General features: G+C 46.0%; 1 protein-coding gene across 2 annotated transcripts in view; it reads left to right on the top strand.

Annotated features, from left to right (window-relative positions):
* The window catches only part of MYOZ1 (myozenin 1), a 493,538-nt gene that overhangs the window by 126,937 nt on the left and 347,917 nt on the right, over positions 1–18,684 (top strand). The window contains exon 2 of one of the 2 annotated variants that reach the window (XM_069240546.1): positions 9,213–9,318. In XM_069240546.1, coding sequence (XP_069096647.1) covers positions 9,243–9,318 — 76 coding nt within the window. In that variant the 5' untranslated portion in view covers positions 9,213–9,242. The remainder of the gene's footprint in view (positions 1–9,212; positions 9,319–18,684) is intronic. The other variant, XM_069240547.1, reaches the window with a different exon arrangement.

Genomic DNA, 18,684 nt, shown 5'->3' on the forward strand with positions numbered 1-18,684 from the left:
TGACAATGCAGGACCTCGCATTGCAGCTTCGCGGCTCCTCGCAACCAACACATTGCCTCAGCTGTGCGACACATTCTTGACATGGGATCCCGCAACACTCCGCGACCAGGATTTAAGATGCTCTTGTTCAGCGGGCCTAACTGGGTCCTTGCAGCCACCTCATGCTCCATGGCAGTCTGTCTGAACTTTTGACTTTGACCCCATCTGGCATGACCAGATACCCACGGTTGGCACTTTGTGATTTTTAGCGCTATATTTATAGAAATCTTTAAACCTGCATATCTCTGGTTCTACTGATTAATTTTTGTGGGTTTTGTGTTGATTTATTTGTTATAGGTTAACATTTTAACTGTGACTTTTTGAAGTGAATGTCAGCCATTTTTTGTAGAAATCTAGCTTCAAAATAAGGAATACAACATAATTTTTCCACAATTGTAAATACTTTTCAAAATCAGCAATTTCTTATGTGATTGATAATACATTTATCTTTCTTCTTGTAGTAAATGTCAACCAAAATGTAACTATACCTGCTAGTTGGAAAATGAAACAGCATGCTAACTTAATTAATTGTCTTATTTTGCTCTAACTGAGTTTCTCAGTGAGGTCCAGTGTTTGTGTTCTAGGATCCACATTGGAGACCCACTGCCTCACCGAACCATACTTGCCGTCAGAGTCTTCAATTTTCTGTGATCATCTCTGAATGTGTACCTGAGTGAGTGGTGCTGTTTGTGTACTTGGTTCTTTGTTGGACAACCAGTGCAATTCCATCCTTCAGATTGATCATTTGAAAGACAGCATCTGTGACCGAGTATCTGACTGAGTGCAAGTGTTAGTGTTTTAGGACATGTGTTGGACACATACTATTTTCACTATTACTTTTTCTCCTATATTGTCCTCAGATATCTGTAATTTGTTCAGTCCCTCACTGCAAGTTTGAGTACTGCTGCTGTCTGTCCCACTCTACTGTTGCTGCTACTCGAGTGCACCCTCAAATCCTCGATTGTAACCTTGAGTGCTGATGTTGATGAGTGGGGTGAGTGCATTAACCTATGCCGGAGTTGGACACCATTTGCGCGCTATACTTTTGCTACCTTGGGAGCACTCCCACAAATCCCTGCTTCTGACCGTGAGTGCTGGAGTGGGTGATTAGGGTGTGTCCGTCAATCTTGGCCTATGTTGGACACCAGCTTTTGTCCTCCTTACACACAGGGGGTGTTTCTAGGGTTCAGTGGTAAAATAAGTGTAGGTGTAATTGTGTATAGAAAGGTAAATGTCTGAGTAGGTTAGGTATGCAAGATTTATTAGGGTTTAGGGGTGTGTCTGAGTACAGAGTAAAAAGTATTTTAGGGGGTTTATATATATGATATTTATTGGTCTGAGGTAGGAAGTAAGGGTTTTTAGAGTTGGGGTGAGACGTAAACATTTATAATTTGGTTACAAAATATAAATAGGTTAAGGACTTCAAAATAATTTTAACAATAAAAAACGTAATCATCGCTGTTAATTGTATACAACCTTATTAGTCTGAACTAATTACAGTCGGAAGTAAAACTCCTTAGGAAATGGCATGGGACGTTTTTTAGCACAAAATATGGCATACAACCCATTTATTTTCTCTTATCTAGACACATTAAGCATTCTAATATTAGGTTTATAATATCAATGCTTTGGTCTAAGCAGCTTCCCAGATACTCCTTTATTTCAGTGACATATCCACTTGTACCTAAATATTGCCTAACCTGTTGTCTGATCTATTTGGCATCCCAGCTCCTTCATTCTTTACATCTGTTTTCACAGTTAGACACACAGTTTGTGTATTTCTGCTTTGATGCATTGTTATGTCGTGATTAATATCTTGTAGTGTAAATTAGGTTGTCTCTGTTAAATAGTGACTGAAACATTTTGACTCTAATACTGACTCACATTCTTTTTTGTATTTTATATCATATTTTTTATAAACACTTCCCACAGTATTTTCTGTAATTGTTTTATGGTTTTAAGGATCTCGGTTCACATTAAAATAATAGGTGTTATCTCATAATTCCAAGTTTGATGATTGCTTAAGGCTCTTTTTCTACTAAGACTTAAATTCGTAACAGCTTTCAAAAACAAGCATACTTAAGTGTCCTCTACAAAACTTTCCAACTGAAGAACCTATTCAAAATACCAGTCTTTTACTAATTCCGGAAAAATGTTCTGTTTCTAACATTCTTAAACAGGTAACCGAAAATAAAAATTGTAGGTTGGTAAGTTTCTTTCAAAGCAAGATTTACTTGTCTTAAATCGACTTTCATTTGCAAACCATACTTTCAGTTTTTTTGTAATTTTAGTTCAATCTGCCCATTTAAAAAAAAAAAAAAAATCTCTTCATTATATTTTCATACAACTGGAAGGAAAAATGACCACCCTACCATAGCAAGTATAAGAAAAAGAGGCGATTTTTCTCATACACATCCTAATGACAGAATCATTTTTGTTAGGCATCAATCACATTGCTACAAACACAGTCTTTTAGGCTGACACCCCGTGATCCCCTGTTCAATTGCTGGTCATCGAGTTATTCCACCATAAGGGCTCACCCTGTAGTTTTGACATCCTCTCTTCCTCAGAGCATATCATCCATGGGCTGCCTCCAGGGTCGCCACACTTTACCAAACTTTTTTGGGCACTCCCTCACCTTGTACACCATACTTTCGTAACACATTCGCCAGGTCACATTGTCCTCGCGGCTTCTCAACTTCGGGACCTCACTGCTCCCCCACGTTCTGATGACATCCCTTCTGGTCACCAACTTAGGGCTGTGTTGCAGAAGAACAGGGCATATTTATCAAGGGACTGCTCGCTCCAAATCCCCAGGGCTGTAAGAGGTGGAGTTAAATTGATCATACATTCCAAGACCTCTGAGAGACGCCCAAGTATCCCCTCCCAGTACCTCTAAAGGAGAGGGCATTCCCAGAGTGTATGAAGCAGGGTACCCCTTTGTCTGCAGCCCCTCAGGCATCTGAGTCTGTTCTGCCCATAAAGCACAGTCTCGTCTGGGTATAGTAGGCCCTATGAAACAGTTTCAATTGCACTTATAGCTGCCTGCCATGGGCATCTGCATGCTGTCCCGAGACATTGTGTTCTATCCTGTCCAGGTTTCCAGGACCGTTTCTCTCGCAAGTGGTCCAGTGGTGGGATGCTGTTATGGAGTAGAGTTGAGAACAAACAGAACGCAGTGTGAGCATTCTGTGAGAACTCTATACTGCAGTGGCGGCTCATCTGGGGCCTCTTTGAGGGCCTTCGTTTAGTGTTGAAGTAAATTACGTAGTTGTTGGTAGGTATTGTCTGCAGGATAAGTCATATTGGTCTTGGAGCTCTTGGAAGAGGATCATCTCATGCCCCCTCCATAGGTCCCCCACCTTGGAAATCCCAATTATGTTTCATTTTGCAAGGCTGGGCATGGCACATAGCCCCCTCAGTTGCTTGGGGCCCAGAGGGGTCTTCCAGCATTAGTTTGCTTTTCCAACCCAGTGCTCTTGTGGCTCTTTGCCAGGACTCAACAGTCACAGCCGTGGGCATCAGCAGCAGAGGGAGTCCTCTTCCACTGAAAAGCAAATTCCCAGTCATAGACAGTCTGCAATTGGGCTGCCCAGTAATACAGTCGCAACTTGGAAAGCATGATGCCCCCATCCAGTGGCTTCCCCATCAGAGATGCCCATGCTATTCTTGGAGTACCACCCCCCCATAATAGGCCCCTTATGACCGATGCCACAGACCTGAAGAACTTCTCAGGCACTGGGAATGAAGTATTCTGTAGTATGTACAGGTACTTTGGGAGATAGATCATCTTGAACAGAGCTGCTCTCGCCATGAGGGACAAGAGTCTCTTCCAATGATCAGTTGCATTCTTATGTGAGTCTAGGACCTTCCCCAGGTTTTCGGCTATGAATGTGTCTCAATCCTTGGTTATGAAGATGCCCAGGTAGGTGAGCCTTCGTGGTTGCCACTTCAGGGACCCACTCCAAGTCATTGGTTATGGGCCCTGTCAGGGGAAACACAATAGATTTTTCCCAATTTATTCTTACCCCTGAAAAGGAGCCATACAGCTCCAGAACCTCCAGAGCTCTCAGGAATTAATGCTCTGGGGCCACAAGGTATAGCAGTATATCATCTGCATATTATGACACAATGTCCTCCCATCCTGGGTCCCATCGCAGCCTCTGTATCTGCATGTCTCACTGCAGCCAGCACACCAAGGACTCAATCGTCAGCACAAACAATACGAGGCTGGCAGGCAGCCCTGCCGGGTGCCTCTGCCCAGAAGGAATTCCCTTGAAAAGGCACCATTCACCTTGACTCTAGCCAGCGGGTTGTGGAGCAGGAGAGGCTGGCAGGCAGCCCTGCCGGGTGCCTCTGCCCGGAAGGAATTCCCTTGAAAAGGCACCATTCACCTTGACTCTAGCCAGCGGGTTGTGGAGCAGGAGTCCCACCCATGCCTAACAATTTCCCCCAAGCCCGATCCTTTGAAGGATGGCTATAAGAAACAGCCACTCCACTGAATCAAATGCCTTCTAGGCACCTAAGGGTAAAATAAGTGTTTGCATTGGGCCAGACAGCCTGCAGAGTTGGTGTTGGTTTGCCCTGTATGGCATGAAACCCGATTGATATTGTGTCTATTACTCGTATGCGGCAGTTGGCTAGAGATTTCACCAGAATTTTTGTCTCCATATTTAGAAGGAATATAGGCTAGTAGGACCCATAATTCTCCATGGGTTTCCCCTGTTTGTTGCTCTAGAAGGTCTTGTGGTAATGTCCCATCTCACAGAGCCCTGGCGTACATTGATTTAAGCAGGCCTGTCATGTGCATTTTCACGCATTCGAAAAATTCTGGGGGCAAGCAGTTGGCACCTAGGGATTTTTGTATTTTCAGCTGGCCGATTGCTTCGGGCAGTTCCCACTCGGACAATGCCGCATTTAGGGAGTCGCTCAGGTCCCCTTCCATTTTGGTACTGAAACCTCGCCCACAAACTCTTGAAGAGCTTGGTGGTCTGCCCTGCCTCCAGTCCGGTATAGGATTTCCAAATGTGCCACAAAGTCCTGTGTAATATCTCCCGTAGTCCGAGCCCCTGTTCCCGCATCTCCCCAGACTTCCACAACCCATCATTGGTCCTCCTCCTTTCACATGAGTCACACCAATAGTTTGCCTGCCTTCTTCCCAACTTTGTATAACTTGCCCTGATTCACACTGTACTTCGTCTGAACTTCCAAGTGCATCTGGCACCATAGTTCTTCCTTCCCTTTTTCTATCCAGCTCCTCAGTGTCGGGGTGGGGTCCCTAACATAGGCTGTCTCCCACTGAGCTAACTGGGATTCTAGGGCTGCTACCTCTCTGTCCTTTCCTTGCATTCCAAAGCTATATGTGCAATGAGGCACCCCTACATGATGGTTTTGTATGCCTCCCAAAGTGTGACTTCAGACACTACAGTCCCCGAGTACTGCCGAAGTATTGGGATGTGACTTTTGTCACCAGTTTCCTGGTCTTCCAGGCTGTCAAGTCCCATGAGTCTAGCCTCCACTCCCCCTGTGATCCCGGAATATCCATCTGCAGTCACACTGACATTGGTGCGTGGTCAGATATGCCCCTGGAGTGGATCTGTATTTTGCAAAAGCCACCTAGTTGGTGTTGTGGGTTGAGGAAGTAGTCTAGCCGTGGCATAGACTACATTGGTTTGAGTTTTTGGTATATTGTCGATCATCTGGTTGTTCCCTCCTCCACAGGTCCACCAGTCTCATGGTCTCCAGAAAGGCCCCTAAACATGAATCCTGTCTCGGTCTTTCTCCCAGCTTCGTCATTCTGTCACTATCAATATCGTGTGCCAAAATTAAATACCCTCATTAGTAGAAGTGAGTCGGGCACCTCCACCACCCATGCCCCCATTTTGTCCAACCCGCTCAATTGTAGGACCGGGGGACATACCAGGTGCCAGAGTTAGGTGCAGTCCAATTCATAGGCCACTCACTGCAGCCTGACATCCCATCTTATCCATCCAGGTATGGGTCACCATTAGTGCGAGCGATCGAAGAGCCAGCATACCTACCCTTCTCACCCCTGATGAATAGCCTGCTGCCATGTGCAGTATTTTACAGGTGTTTCCCAGTAGGTGTACCTCTTGAGGTAGGATAATATCAGGTTTCTGCCTTGCAAGATATTTCCACATAGCTCCCTGTTTCAACTTGAATCCCAAACTGTTAATATCCCAGGATAACACCTTCAGAGCAAGTCCCAGGTGTGCTAGGTCCATTGTGGCCATTGTTTGAGCTGTCAGGTGCGGGCCCATATCTTTCTATAATGGCTCACCATGCCTTCAATCAACTCCTGAAGGCACCCCTCACCCCACCCAACTTCCTCTCACTGCAAATGCAGAACTACCCACCCCCTCAATCCTCGAGGTGTCTGTAGCCCCCAGTAACAACAACAACATTGTGTGCTTAACTTACAATTCTGAGCTCTGGAAGTTGAGTCCGAGCTAGTAGTGGCGGCAGGCTGGCCAGGCACTTTGTGATCATTTCCTTTGTATCTTACTGGCCCCATTTCCAAGAGATTGTTGAATGCCTCCCAGTGATCTTTCAGTTGACTGTGGTGTTAAGTGATTGTGTCAGCCATCATTGGGGTGATCTCTGGTTTGTCGTTCTCCTCTGAGTCCTCCCTGGAACCCCCTGAGTCACTAACATTCTCCTCTGAGTCATTTAGAAGAGCCTCACTCTTGTTATTCAACCTCCATGAGTTACTTTTTTGGATGTCTGCTACCACTTTGGCTCAGTCTGTCTCCGCCTGGGATTTTGTTGAGGCTGCTATTGGGCCTCCTTGCCACCGCCTTCCTCTTTCTCTGCTACCGCAACTCCTGCTGTGCGGGATGTGTCACACGGTACTGGGGGTTGGGGAGGTACCCTTTCTGCTCCAGCTATTTCAAGACTTACCCCACTGAATGGAAGAAATGTGTGTCCCCATTGGCGCTCACCCTCAATTTTGCCAGAAAGAATAGAGCATACTTAAGTCTCAGGGTGCGGAGGTGTCACTTGACCTGGAGTGGTAAAATCAGGGGAGATGTTCACCAGGGCATCCCCCAATCGCTAGGGCTCGTGGGCCTGCATCACCTGTAGGATATGGTCTCATTCACAGAAGTTGATCAGCCATGCCTCAATCGGTCGGGGTAGTGCTCCAGGTCTGGTGCTCTGTGTGCATGTTTGTCCGTGAATATTTTTGAGGCTTTGCCCTTGAGCTCCTGGCAGAGGAGGCAGTCCTCCAAGAATATCTCCATGCTGGGCCCCTTTATCTTTTTTGGGACCCCCTATGATCCTCACATTGTTTAGTCAAGAGTGCCCCTCTGCGTCCTCAATTTTTACCTGGAGTTGGGTTACCACTTGCTGGAGGGCCAGATTGACATCCCCCACCTTCAACTTGAGGCCCTAGATCTCTCAGGACTCATTCTGTTTTGCCCACCCTCTCTGCCAGCTTCTTATGGTCTGTTCAAAGGAGCCTGAGGTCTAGGGCTTCTGTATCAATTTTATTCTCCATGGCCAGCTTTGTATCTTTTATTGCCACCAGAATGGTGGCTGTGTGGGTTTCCAGGCTATGTGGGTACTCTGGCAGAGTCTGACCCCTGCTCTCTTTCAGGAGACTCTTGGGGGTCTGTCCTCCGGCCCATCTTTAGCTTTTAGGGGCAGACCATCCCTCTTGGTTCCGCCCATGCCCCAAACAATCCGTCAGGCGAGGTGGTGGGCAGTGCATGGATCCCTTTTGAGGTACTGGGCTTTTCAGAACTGGTACTGATCCGGTAACCCAGCGGTGCCAGGGTACACCCAAAGACCTCGGGTACTTTCCTGATTCAGACCACAGAAACTCAGAGTCTTCTAGGTGAAGTCAAAGATCGAATTTATTGGCTGCAGCCAAGTCCACACTTTCACAATTGGCTGCCACGGTAGGGCTGCCAATGTCAGGGAAAATGTAAGTCATCTACCCCAGCAGGGCTCACCCTGTTTGGTACCCGGCTGGGAGTTGTCACTGTGCCACGGAATCACATAATGAGCTCAGCAGGACAGCGGCCCACACCCCCCCCCCCTGTCCAGAGCACCCCCGCTCACCTCCGGATCCCTTAGTGCAGAATGCTTCCATGGCTGTCTCTGCCACCAATGGTTGCTCCCCTTCTCCTGTCCTTGACATGGTCTTGTGTCCATCGAGGGGCCTCGTGCAACACAGGGGCTACATCGTGATTTTTTTCTAGCCCTCCCCCGGCGTCTCCTCCATCTCAGGGGGGCTCCCCCCCCCATGTTCAGAGATTCTACGTTTAATATCTGGGAGCCGAGGCATGTAGTTTGTGGTGAGGGGGCGTCCCTGGCCCTCCTATCCTCTGCTCCTCTTGAGGGCTCCACTGGCCTCCCTTGCAGACTCCTGTCTAGGTCAGTGAAGGGCGGGGCTCACAAACCACAGCTTGGTAAACGACCCCAGGACACCACTAGCAAGTGTTGTCCATCCTCAGTGTCCCAGCGAGCCATCTCTGATCCCTCGGGGGCTCCTTTTTCCGAATTATGTTGGGCAGGCCACATTCTCTGTAATGCCTCTGCCTCTCGCGCGGTTTGTGGAATTGCGGGGGGGCCTTCACCATGCAGAATTATTGCCATGGTGACTACAACCTGGCATCACTCCGCCATGGGACTTCCCGGTCCATCGCATGGCTCGTCAGGTCGATCTCTGCTGTCGTGGTCACATTGGCCACTCTGCCCATCACGCTGAAGGCACTCCAATGGCTTCTGGTGGCCCCTGCTGCACCCCCAGCAACAGCCCCACTATCCTGGGGTGATCCGTTGGGGTGTGTGTGTGGTAGAGACAGGATGATGGGCCAGACAGCAGATGGAGCTTTTCACAACGCGCCTGTACCAGTTGCCATCTTAGCCATGCCCCCTAACCCCCATTCTGCCCCCTGGAGTCTCTCTTGACTTATTTGTTCTTTTTGGTTGGCAGAAACTCATAGTCTATTCTGCATATTGGTATGTGTACAAAAAATGAACATCCCTCTCGGGACTGTAGAGAGATGAACTTTGCTAGTTGTTTAGGAGTAAATGATGTATTGAAATTAGGCCCGAGAAATGTATTGGATTAATATGGCCTAATGTGGTACTTCTGCTTTATGTGTTCTTGATTAGTTTATTCATTTAATATTGTTTTTTTTTAGTACAGGTTGAAGTGGAATAAAGGGCCAGTGATGCCTCTCTCAGGAACCCCAGCACCAAACAAAAGGAAAAAGTCTTCCAAACTCATCATGGAGCTGACAGGCAATGGTATGGGACCTGCATGCATCAGAAGTATCTCACCGTCTTTTTATGTTGCTTCTTCTAGATTGTTGAACTAAGAGTTTGAAGCCTGACTGCTAGCTAGAAATTATGTGCATTATTGGGAGTGTATTTCTTTGCTGTCATTCCTTGGTGTTATGCTTATTTCAAATTCTTTAAACTTTTATTTGGAAAACAGTAGGGTAGTGTCACTTCAACAAAATTCATACACAGACCAAATCAATGACATTCTTATGTTTCCTCATGTTTCACTGCAGTGAATTTTCACACTTCCTTTAGCATCTGTGGAAAAAAACTGTATGTTAAAATATAACACAGTTCTGTAATGGTTTGCTAAGGGAAACCAAGATTTAAAAAAATGGGAGGAGCACAAGATACGTGCAAAAGAAGCCCTAAGGCAAGATTTTATACTGTGTTGTTGCAGAGCTTCCATGTTTCCTAGTTCCATAAGTGAGTAGCTCAGACAGGCCAAGATTTTTCTTTGAATTTGGAGACTTGAACCCCTAGTTTTATGATGGGTTCAACTGGTCTACAAACCCCGTCATGCAACAACAAAAACTGAACTGGATGAGCAGATCACATGTGGGACTGGATAACTTGAGAATTCTGATGCTAGTAGCACTCTTAGACATTCGGGCAAGATGAGTGTTCACTTACCTCAAGACGTAGAGACATAGGCCCTTCTTTTTAGTGGTCTATTTTGTTTCTGAATCAAGTGACAACATGTTCACGCAGGGATCGAAATTACAATTTAACGATAAATACTTAATCCCCACAATTTACCCACATCAAGGCTGCCGAAATGTACCAGGGCAAAATGCCCAGTAGGTATTAGTACCAGTCATGTCAAGGCAAAATGGCGGGATGCGGGGAGCACAAAACAAAAACACAACAAAACTACAAATATTTAAAAAATCCAAATATTCATAGTTGACACCCGCCGCATCGGTGCTCTTCTGGCTCCACTGCAGGCACAGGCCCCCAGACTACCCTGCAGCCAATCCTAACGCTGCTCTCATGCTGCTGGCAGCATGAGAACAGCATCAGGTTTGGCCTGAATGCCCTTGATTTGCGCTCCCAGACAGTCTGGGAGACTGTGCCTGCTGTCTCCAGTCCAGCAACGCAGCTAGGGATGGAGACAGCTCAGTGTGCATACTGGTTTGGCCATCCTGAGATGGTCAGCCAAACCCCCATGCGCTCTGACAACAGTGCACACCACTCCCCCTCCTGCCTGTCATCCCCCATGGCCCCGCCCCCAAGAAAAATAAAACAATAATAAACATGGTTTATTATCGTATTATTTCTCAGGTTTTGCAGCTGCTGCTGCTACAGGTGGGGGGCGGCGCTCCTCCGGCATAGCAGAGGAGCCGCCACTGACTAGTACATTAGGACTTTGATAAAAAAAACACTAAAATAAATCTGCATATAATTACCCATTTGGATGGGCACACTCATGCAGTGCATAATTTGTGCTTGTTGTGTCCGGTGCTGAGCACCGGCACTTGTTTTTGAGGGCCGGGGCTTATTCTTCTGCCTCAAGCATTTGCTGCGAGCAAAAGACACATATGGGAAAGACGGAGGAAGAGAAAAAAAAAAAGCATTGCAAAGGGAGAAAGCAGTAAGCTGCAAGAGTGAGCTGAAGGGGCAGGGAGTGGCTTTATATGGATTGATGAGGCCCGAGATGGCTTCAGGATTACGCTGCCTCAGTATTCCGTGTTCACACATTTAATTGCAGCAGCTGCGAGTTTATGAGGAGGGCTTTGGGCACCGGCACCTTTTTCTTTACAAATTAAGCACGGCACTCCTGCTATCAATTTTTTACTGAACCGAACAACTAGTGACGCCTGTGGCATTAGTATTTATAATAGCTGATAAATAACTAATCGCCCACCATGCCACTTGTTATGAGGGCTCCAGTCAACATCTTGAATTTGCAGCGTGGTCCAGACCTTTTCTAAACGTAGTTAAAAGTGGGTGCATTTCGAGAATTGAATACAAAAGAGAATTTTGAATTGTTAAATTGCTTATAATGATATCTCAGTGTTGAGTCTCTACTGATCACAGCAACATACCTAAAAAATCCTCATTCAAAGTAAGAATGCTTTGTGATTCTAAACCATCCGTACTTTCAGTAACCGAGTTAGAGTAAGAAAGAATGAAGCACAAATATAGGAACTTACAACATTGCTCAGCGGTTAAAAAGAAAATAGCATAACGGTTTAACTTCACCTTCATCTTCTGACACTATTACATAAGTAATTAACATGTTTAAAGAACCCTGATGATTACATTGTGTGCAATCTCTCTAACGATGTTTTGCAATAATCATGTCCTACAAGGGTTGCTTGCATACATTGAAGGGGTTGAAAAACTATTTCTACGAAGGAGAGCAACCATTTCTATTTGAATACAGAACAATTTAATTTTTATCGAGAAGATTTGGCAATACTAAGTCATCAACATTTCTTTATTATCTTAATTTGTGTGGATACGGCAGCATCAGAAGTCCGTAACAAAATGGCTCCTGAATATAAGTGAAAGTTTTGTTGCCTTCGCTTTTATTATTAGAATTAATTACCGGTTACTGATACAGAAATGCTGAGGCAGTATTCCTAATTCATTAAACTGTTTGACCTGGCCCTTTTTGCAGGGTAACTTTAGATTTTTGCCTTCCTTTGCTAAACCCATTTTTGTTGGCTTTAGAAATCTGCACACTTTACCCCTGTTAACCAGTGGTAATTTGTTTTTGCTTCCCTTTTTAAGCATGTTAAGAATAGTAAACACATGAATGGTACATTTAATTTACTATAAGTAAGGCTCCTATTTTTCTGTTTTTACTGATTTTACCAGATAAATACAGACAGACAACAATGTGTTTCGATCTACATTTATTTTTTAAAAGTAGATAAATACAGGAAATTGGGCTTCTTTTAAGTGACCGTCTGTGATGTCTTTCATGAATTATAGACCAATAGCTTAGCAGATGGTCAGCATGGAAAATTGCCAACATACATTTGTGGTATAATGCTAATGTTGACCAGTGGATGTATTATTATGGAATATTTGTCAGCTTAATAGCTAAAACACAACAGACATCCAAGTATGAGTGTGCGTCTATCAGTTAAATAAACATGGAAATGTACAGTCTTACAACTTCATTCACCTGCAAAACACTAAATAAATGTTGATAAATACAGATAAAATGGACCAAAAAATAAATGCGGACGAATGCAGATGTAAATATTAAAATAATAAATACCATAAAACTGGAGCCCTACTTATAAGTCCCAAGGAAATGGTACTACGTATACTCAGGGCTGTGAATAAATGCTGCGAGTGGGCTGCAGCACTCATTGTGCCACCCAAACCATGTCTCATGCGTACCACTGCAGCCAGTTTTAAACTGCTATTTCATTTTAAGCAGTTTGAAACTGCTGTTTTACCACGACAAAAGAAACATTTAGCCAGGGTTAATCTGTAAATCATGTGTACAGGCCTGCTGCAGCAGCCCAGGTGTGCCGGGTGTGTCACTTCTAAGGTACGCCTTTAAGAGTCACAAGGCAGTGTGCATGGTGTTTAAGAAGAAGGACATATGTACTTAAGTTTTACATATCCCGACAGAGCAAAAAAAACAAATTTGTTTTTCACTGCAGCAAGGCTTGCTCTCCCCTTGACTACCACTGGGTAATGTTATTATAGTTGAAAACTTTAGTTTGGGAGCAGATAGAGAACTATTTTTTCCACTCATTTCAACTGTAATTTAAAATCATCTTTAATGGTAAACTCAGATTTTAAATTACTATTCTGAAAATGTAATTTTTAGAAAGTTAGTATTTTCTGCCTAAACCAAAAATGCCTTTCTTCTGCCACCTTCCCGGACAGCTGGAAACACGCAGAAATCCAACCCCTCCTCAAAAAACCCAAGGCCGACCCCAACGATCTCAAAAACTTCCGTCCGATCTCTCTCCTCCCTTTTCCAGCGAAAGTCATCGAGAAGATCGTCAACACTCAGCTCACCCACTTCCTCGAAGACAATTCCATCCTGGACCCCTCACAATCCGGATTCAGACGAAACCACAGCACTGAGACTGCTCTCCTCGCCGCCACAGATGACATCAGACATCAAATGGACAACGGCGAAACCTCAGCCCTCATCCTCCTCGACCTATCAGCCGCCTTTGACACCGTCTGCCACCGCACCCTACTGACCCGCCTCCAGGAAGCCGGCATCCAAGACAAAGCCCTCCACTGGATCTCATCCTTCCTCTCCGACAGAACGCAGAGAGTCCGTCTCTCCCCTTTCCGCTCCAAAGCCACCAACCTCATCTGCGGCGTCCCCCAAGGATCCTCCCTCAGCCCTACATTGTTCAACGTCTACATGGCCCCCCTCGCTCAACTGGCCCGCCAACATCATCTCAGCATCATCTCCTACGCCGACGACACCCAGCTCGTCCTCTCCCTGACCAAAGACCCGCTCACCGCCAAAACAAACCTCCACGAGGGACTAAAATCCATCGCCGATTGGATGAACAACAGTCGCCTGAAACTCAACTCCGACAAGACGGAAGTCCTCATCCTCGGGCGCACTCCCTCGGCCTGGAACGACTCATGGTGGCCCTCCGTCCTCGGACCCCCGCCCACCCCTGCCAGCCACGCAAGAAACCTCGGCTTCATCCTGGACTCCGCCCTCACCATGTCCAAACAGGTCAGCGCCGTCTCCTCCTCCTGTTTCAACACCCTTCGAATGCTCCGCAGAATCTTCAAGTGGATCCCAACAGAAACCAGAAAGACGGTGACCCAGGCCCTCGTCAGCAGCAGACTTGACTACGGCAACGCACTCTACACAGGCATCCCAACCAAAGACATCAAACGACTCCAACGCATCCAAAATGCCTCCGCCCGACTGATCCTCGACATACCCCGCCGAAGTCACATCTCCCCTCACCTAAAGGAACTCCACTGGCTCCCGGTAGACAAGAGGATCACCTTTAAACTCCTGACCCACGCTCACAAGGCACTTCACAACACCGGACCCTCCTACCTCAACACCAGACTTAACTTCTACACTCCAACACGTCAACTCCGATCCGCCAACCTCGCCCTCGCCATCGTACCCCGAATCCAGCGCAAGACATCCGGCGGCAGATCCTTCTCCTTCCTCGCCGCCAAGACCTGGAACTCTCTCCCCACATCTCTTCGCCAGACCCAGGACCTCCTCGCATTCAGAAGGCTCCTCAAGACCTGGCTCTTCGAACGCTAAATCAGCAGCGCTCCCCCCCCCCCCCCTCAGCGCCTCGAAACCCTGACGGGTACATAGCGCGCTTTATAAATACTATGATTGATTGATTGATTGATTTCTGTTAGTTCCATTGTCACATGGTCATTAATGGCTCTGCAATGATGTGATGTGTATTCTTTGCAGACAAGTGACACAAAGCCTTTGGTTTGGGGAAAAGTGTTCCTCTCCTGAGCAAGATGGTCTGGAGGGATGTACTCAGCACTTTGTGAGCTTTTAAGGGTAGCCTTGTATCTGTACCTAGCCCTTTCCTGACTTCTAAAGATGCCTACCCTGTCTCTGGAAAATGCAGCTCTCCCCTGGGTCTGCCTGCCTACCCTAAGCATATTGAAGCCAAACCAAGCAAAAAGGGAAGAACTGTAGAAAAACAGTTTAGGGTTAATAAAGAAAATGTACCCCACACACAAGCTTGCACTGGGTATAAAAGTGCTAGCCTTAGGACCTCTCATCGGAAGACTCCTGGAATTCGGGAGACTCTGAAGAAGGATTGCTCTGCTGCCTGAAGTTTGAAGGAAGTCTGGACCTGCTTGTCTTGAACCCCAGGACTCCAGAAGCACCGGGACACTCTTTAAGTAGCTATGCGCTCTATAACTTTGTTGATTGATTGATTATGAAGTGACTCCAAGGGTCAATTGGCTGACCTTTTGTTTGAGCTACAGAGACACAACAGGCTTCCAAGGTTCTTCCCCTACAAGTGCCCACCTGACCAGTACCACTGGACCTGCCCGCACCCTGCTGCTGGCCTCTGCTGGAATGAGTCCAAACCCCCAAGAGGTACCGATCCAGGACTTGAACCCTTGGCTGGTGTTAAAGTGGATTCCTCCCAAACAAAACTGCAAGAACTGGACTCCAGATGAAAATCTAGAGGTTCTGGTCTCTTTACATCAAAAAAACACATCCCGGACTTAGCTGAGGCCAAAACCTGACCTGCATCTGACTGCCAATGAGACCTGTCCAGATACAGACTTAGGACTTCACCCACAAGGTGCTTTTTGTGTCAACAATTACCACCCCTTGTTTCCAGCTAATGTGAAGCAGCGACTGGTGACCAGCATTTCACACTGACAATGATCTCCCCACAGTGACCTCACCAATGCAAAGTTCTGGTAAGAGGCTCCTCGTGTGAAACTGGACTTAGTTAGAAGTTAGGAAGTAAACTTTTCACCATGAATAACCTGGTCCCAAAATCCAACCCACATTCCATCATGGGCAATCTGATCTTTTGGATTTGACCCAGTCTTGCGTGACCAGATAAATGTGATTAGCACTTTGTGTTTCCTGGTACTAATTTTACTTGAAAATTTAAAAATTCAGAACTCCGGTTCTACTTATTTGATTGTTGTTTTTTGTGTGTCATTTTGTTTATTAAAAATTGCTCTATGTTTCTAAATTGAGTTGGGATTCCTTTTGTTGTGTTTTCACTTTTATAATGTTTGAGTGCTGCACAACCTCTTTTCACATTGCCTTTTAGTTAAGCCTGACTGCTTTTTTACCAAGGTAGAAGAGGGTTAAACACAGGAATCTTTATTGATTTATGATTTACCTTGACAAGGATTGTTTTATTATTTGAGTGGGGCTCCCACCCCTCTTAACTAATAACGCAACTTCTACATGAACATATGTCTGAAGGTTAATAAGTGATTCAGAATTCCCAACCATCACATTTTCAACCTTTACTCTGTACTTTATCAAGGCTCTACACAATGAAGCAAATCCTTAGTAACAAGATTGAAGAAGGGCATGTGGTACTGCCTGATTCAAACAAATCATTGACAAAGCCAACCAGTCTGGCTTTTCAGTAGTGCATGCAACACCCCAGGTAGGTATGCATGTTCAGATACAACACTTACACACACATCCTCAACAGGCCCACATGCATGGTCACTTTGAACACAGAAATATCTGTATGACTAACCGCTGTTGTATTTATCAATACATTTCCTAATACCATCTCCACTATAGGACAACCTTTAACAAATTCATCTTCAGAGCAGAAAAGGAGAAATAATCATAAAAAGTACATCTACTGATTTGCTACAGAAGTTGAATATGTGATAAATGTTTGGCATCAAGTTTACACATTCTATTCACCATATGTCCATCCAGACAAAACTTTTTATCCCACATTACCCAGCAGTCTTTTCTTACTTATAGAAGGAATGGTCAACCAATAATGTTTTTTCATTTGCAAACATTGTGAGAATTGTGTATTTTATGATTGAACATGGTCTTCAGCGTGCAAAACAAGTGCACAAAGGAGCAGACAACAGATGCATGTGCAATGCACCACAGTTGTCCTTGGTATTAGCAAAATTGAAATAAAAAATAGGCTAAGACAATGCAGATTGGATCACACACAACTAAATAAATAACATGCATGGTTCTGTCTGATAGAAACCTGTAGCCAATGATTCCTTAACTTAAAATTTTCCCCTGGCATCAGACTGTATCTGGAATTTTCTTTGTGAGCAGTACCCCTAGCTATCAGAGCTACCCCAATGCACTGACATCATTTCTTTTCTTTCTGCACCAGTCAGGCCAGATCCAGAAAAAGATACCCTGTCAGTCACTTTTTGACTGAGCTTTTTTCAACTTTTTGTCAAAGCTTTTTGAGAGTTTTTTCTCCTGGTGTGGCAGGTATGTCTTCTCGGAAGGCTGGATTCAAGTCCTGTAGTGCCTTTACCGAATGATGTCTGTGACAGACTCACACCTTATTTGCCTTTGGTGCCATGAGTTTGACCACAATGTTAAAACCTGCCTTGACTGCCACGTTATGAATCAGAAGGCCTTGAGGGAGCGATCCCTCAAGCTCCTGGTGGCTCGCATGCTACACCATGATGCTCTTGATCTTGGTCGAGAGGAAGGTCCTGGGATCCGATGCGAAGTCCAAGATCTTAGCCACATTCGATGTTGTCAGGCCACTCGGTGAGTTCCACCACAAGAAGAAGACTAAGAAGTCAAAGAGGTCTTCAACTTCACCTCATCCATCGATGTAATCTGACAAGACGAGGGAGTATTATCATTCAAGGCCTGGCTCCACGTTTGAGTCAGCGCCTGGGCTGGCTCCCTGCCTCCCTACCTCCCCGAGTTCGGGGGGGACTGGAACAACCACCACCCAACTCCGTGAGTTTTGTGAGGCCACGCACCTCATATTTGGGCAGCCCATTTTCTCTGGTGTGCCTTTGGGCCTCGCAGGTTTGGGAGGAATCCCTATTGGGTCTCCGCCGATGGCTCCGGCCCTGGCTTTAGTGGGACACCTTGAATCCACTGATGGGTCCGGACCAGGCTGGTCATACCACATTGATTTTCCCCGCCGCCGGTTCCAATGCTGACGCTCCTTGAACTGCCAGCCACCCCTGTGGGCACCATCCCCATTCTCATCCCTGACTACGACACAGAGCCCGAGGGGCATTGGTAAGGAGCTGCCCCAGGAACCGATTGGAACCATGCTTCACAGGTTGGATTCCCAGCTCTATTCCTACGGACTTGGCCTCAAGGAGAAGTGGGAGGTTTTGTTGGACTCTGAAAAATACCAGACTCTAGATCCTAACTTTGACTGGTTTGAGGACCTGGCAAATGCCAGTGGACTGTGTACTTCTCATGATACTGGCATGGTGTCTCCTCACACCATGGCTAAGGAGGAAGGAGCCTCATTCGCAGTGGTGGTGAGAAGAGCTGGTGAGGTCCTTGACCTTCAGTTGCCCTTGTTGACATCCAAGACTAACATCATGCTGAAGGTGTTTCATTCAAGATTGAACCCCTAGATCCGCTTGTCCCATTTAACAAAACTGTTACAGACATCCTGCTAGGGTTTTGGTCCAAACCCTGCCCAGGAGTTCCTGTGAACAGGACGATTGCCCGCCGCCACCGCCCCACCCCAGGGGATCCCAAGTTCCTCACCAAAAAACCCTACCCTGGAGAGTTTGGTGGTCCAAGTCTCAACCTCCAGTGTACATCCTGGCACATTCCCTACCACCCCACTGTACTGGGAATCAAGGAGGCTGGACACCTTAGGAAAGTAACTGTTTTCTTTCATCAGTCTGGCACTGCGCTCTGTG

The sequence above is a fragment of the Pleurodeles waltl genome, chromosome 6 (assembly GCF_031143425.1).
Source record: "Pleurodeles waltl isolate 20211129_DDA chromosome 6, aPleWal1.hap1.20221129, whole genome shotgun sequence".
Lineage (NCBI taxonomy): Eukaryota > Metazoa > Chordata > Amphibia > Caudata > Salamandridae > Pleurodeles > Pleurodeles waltl.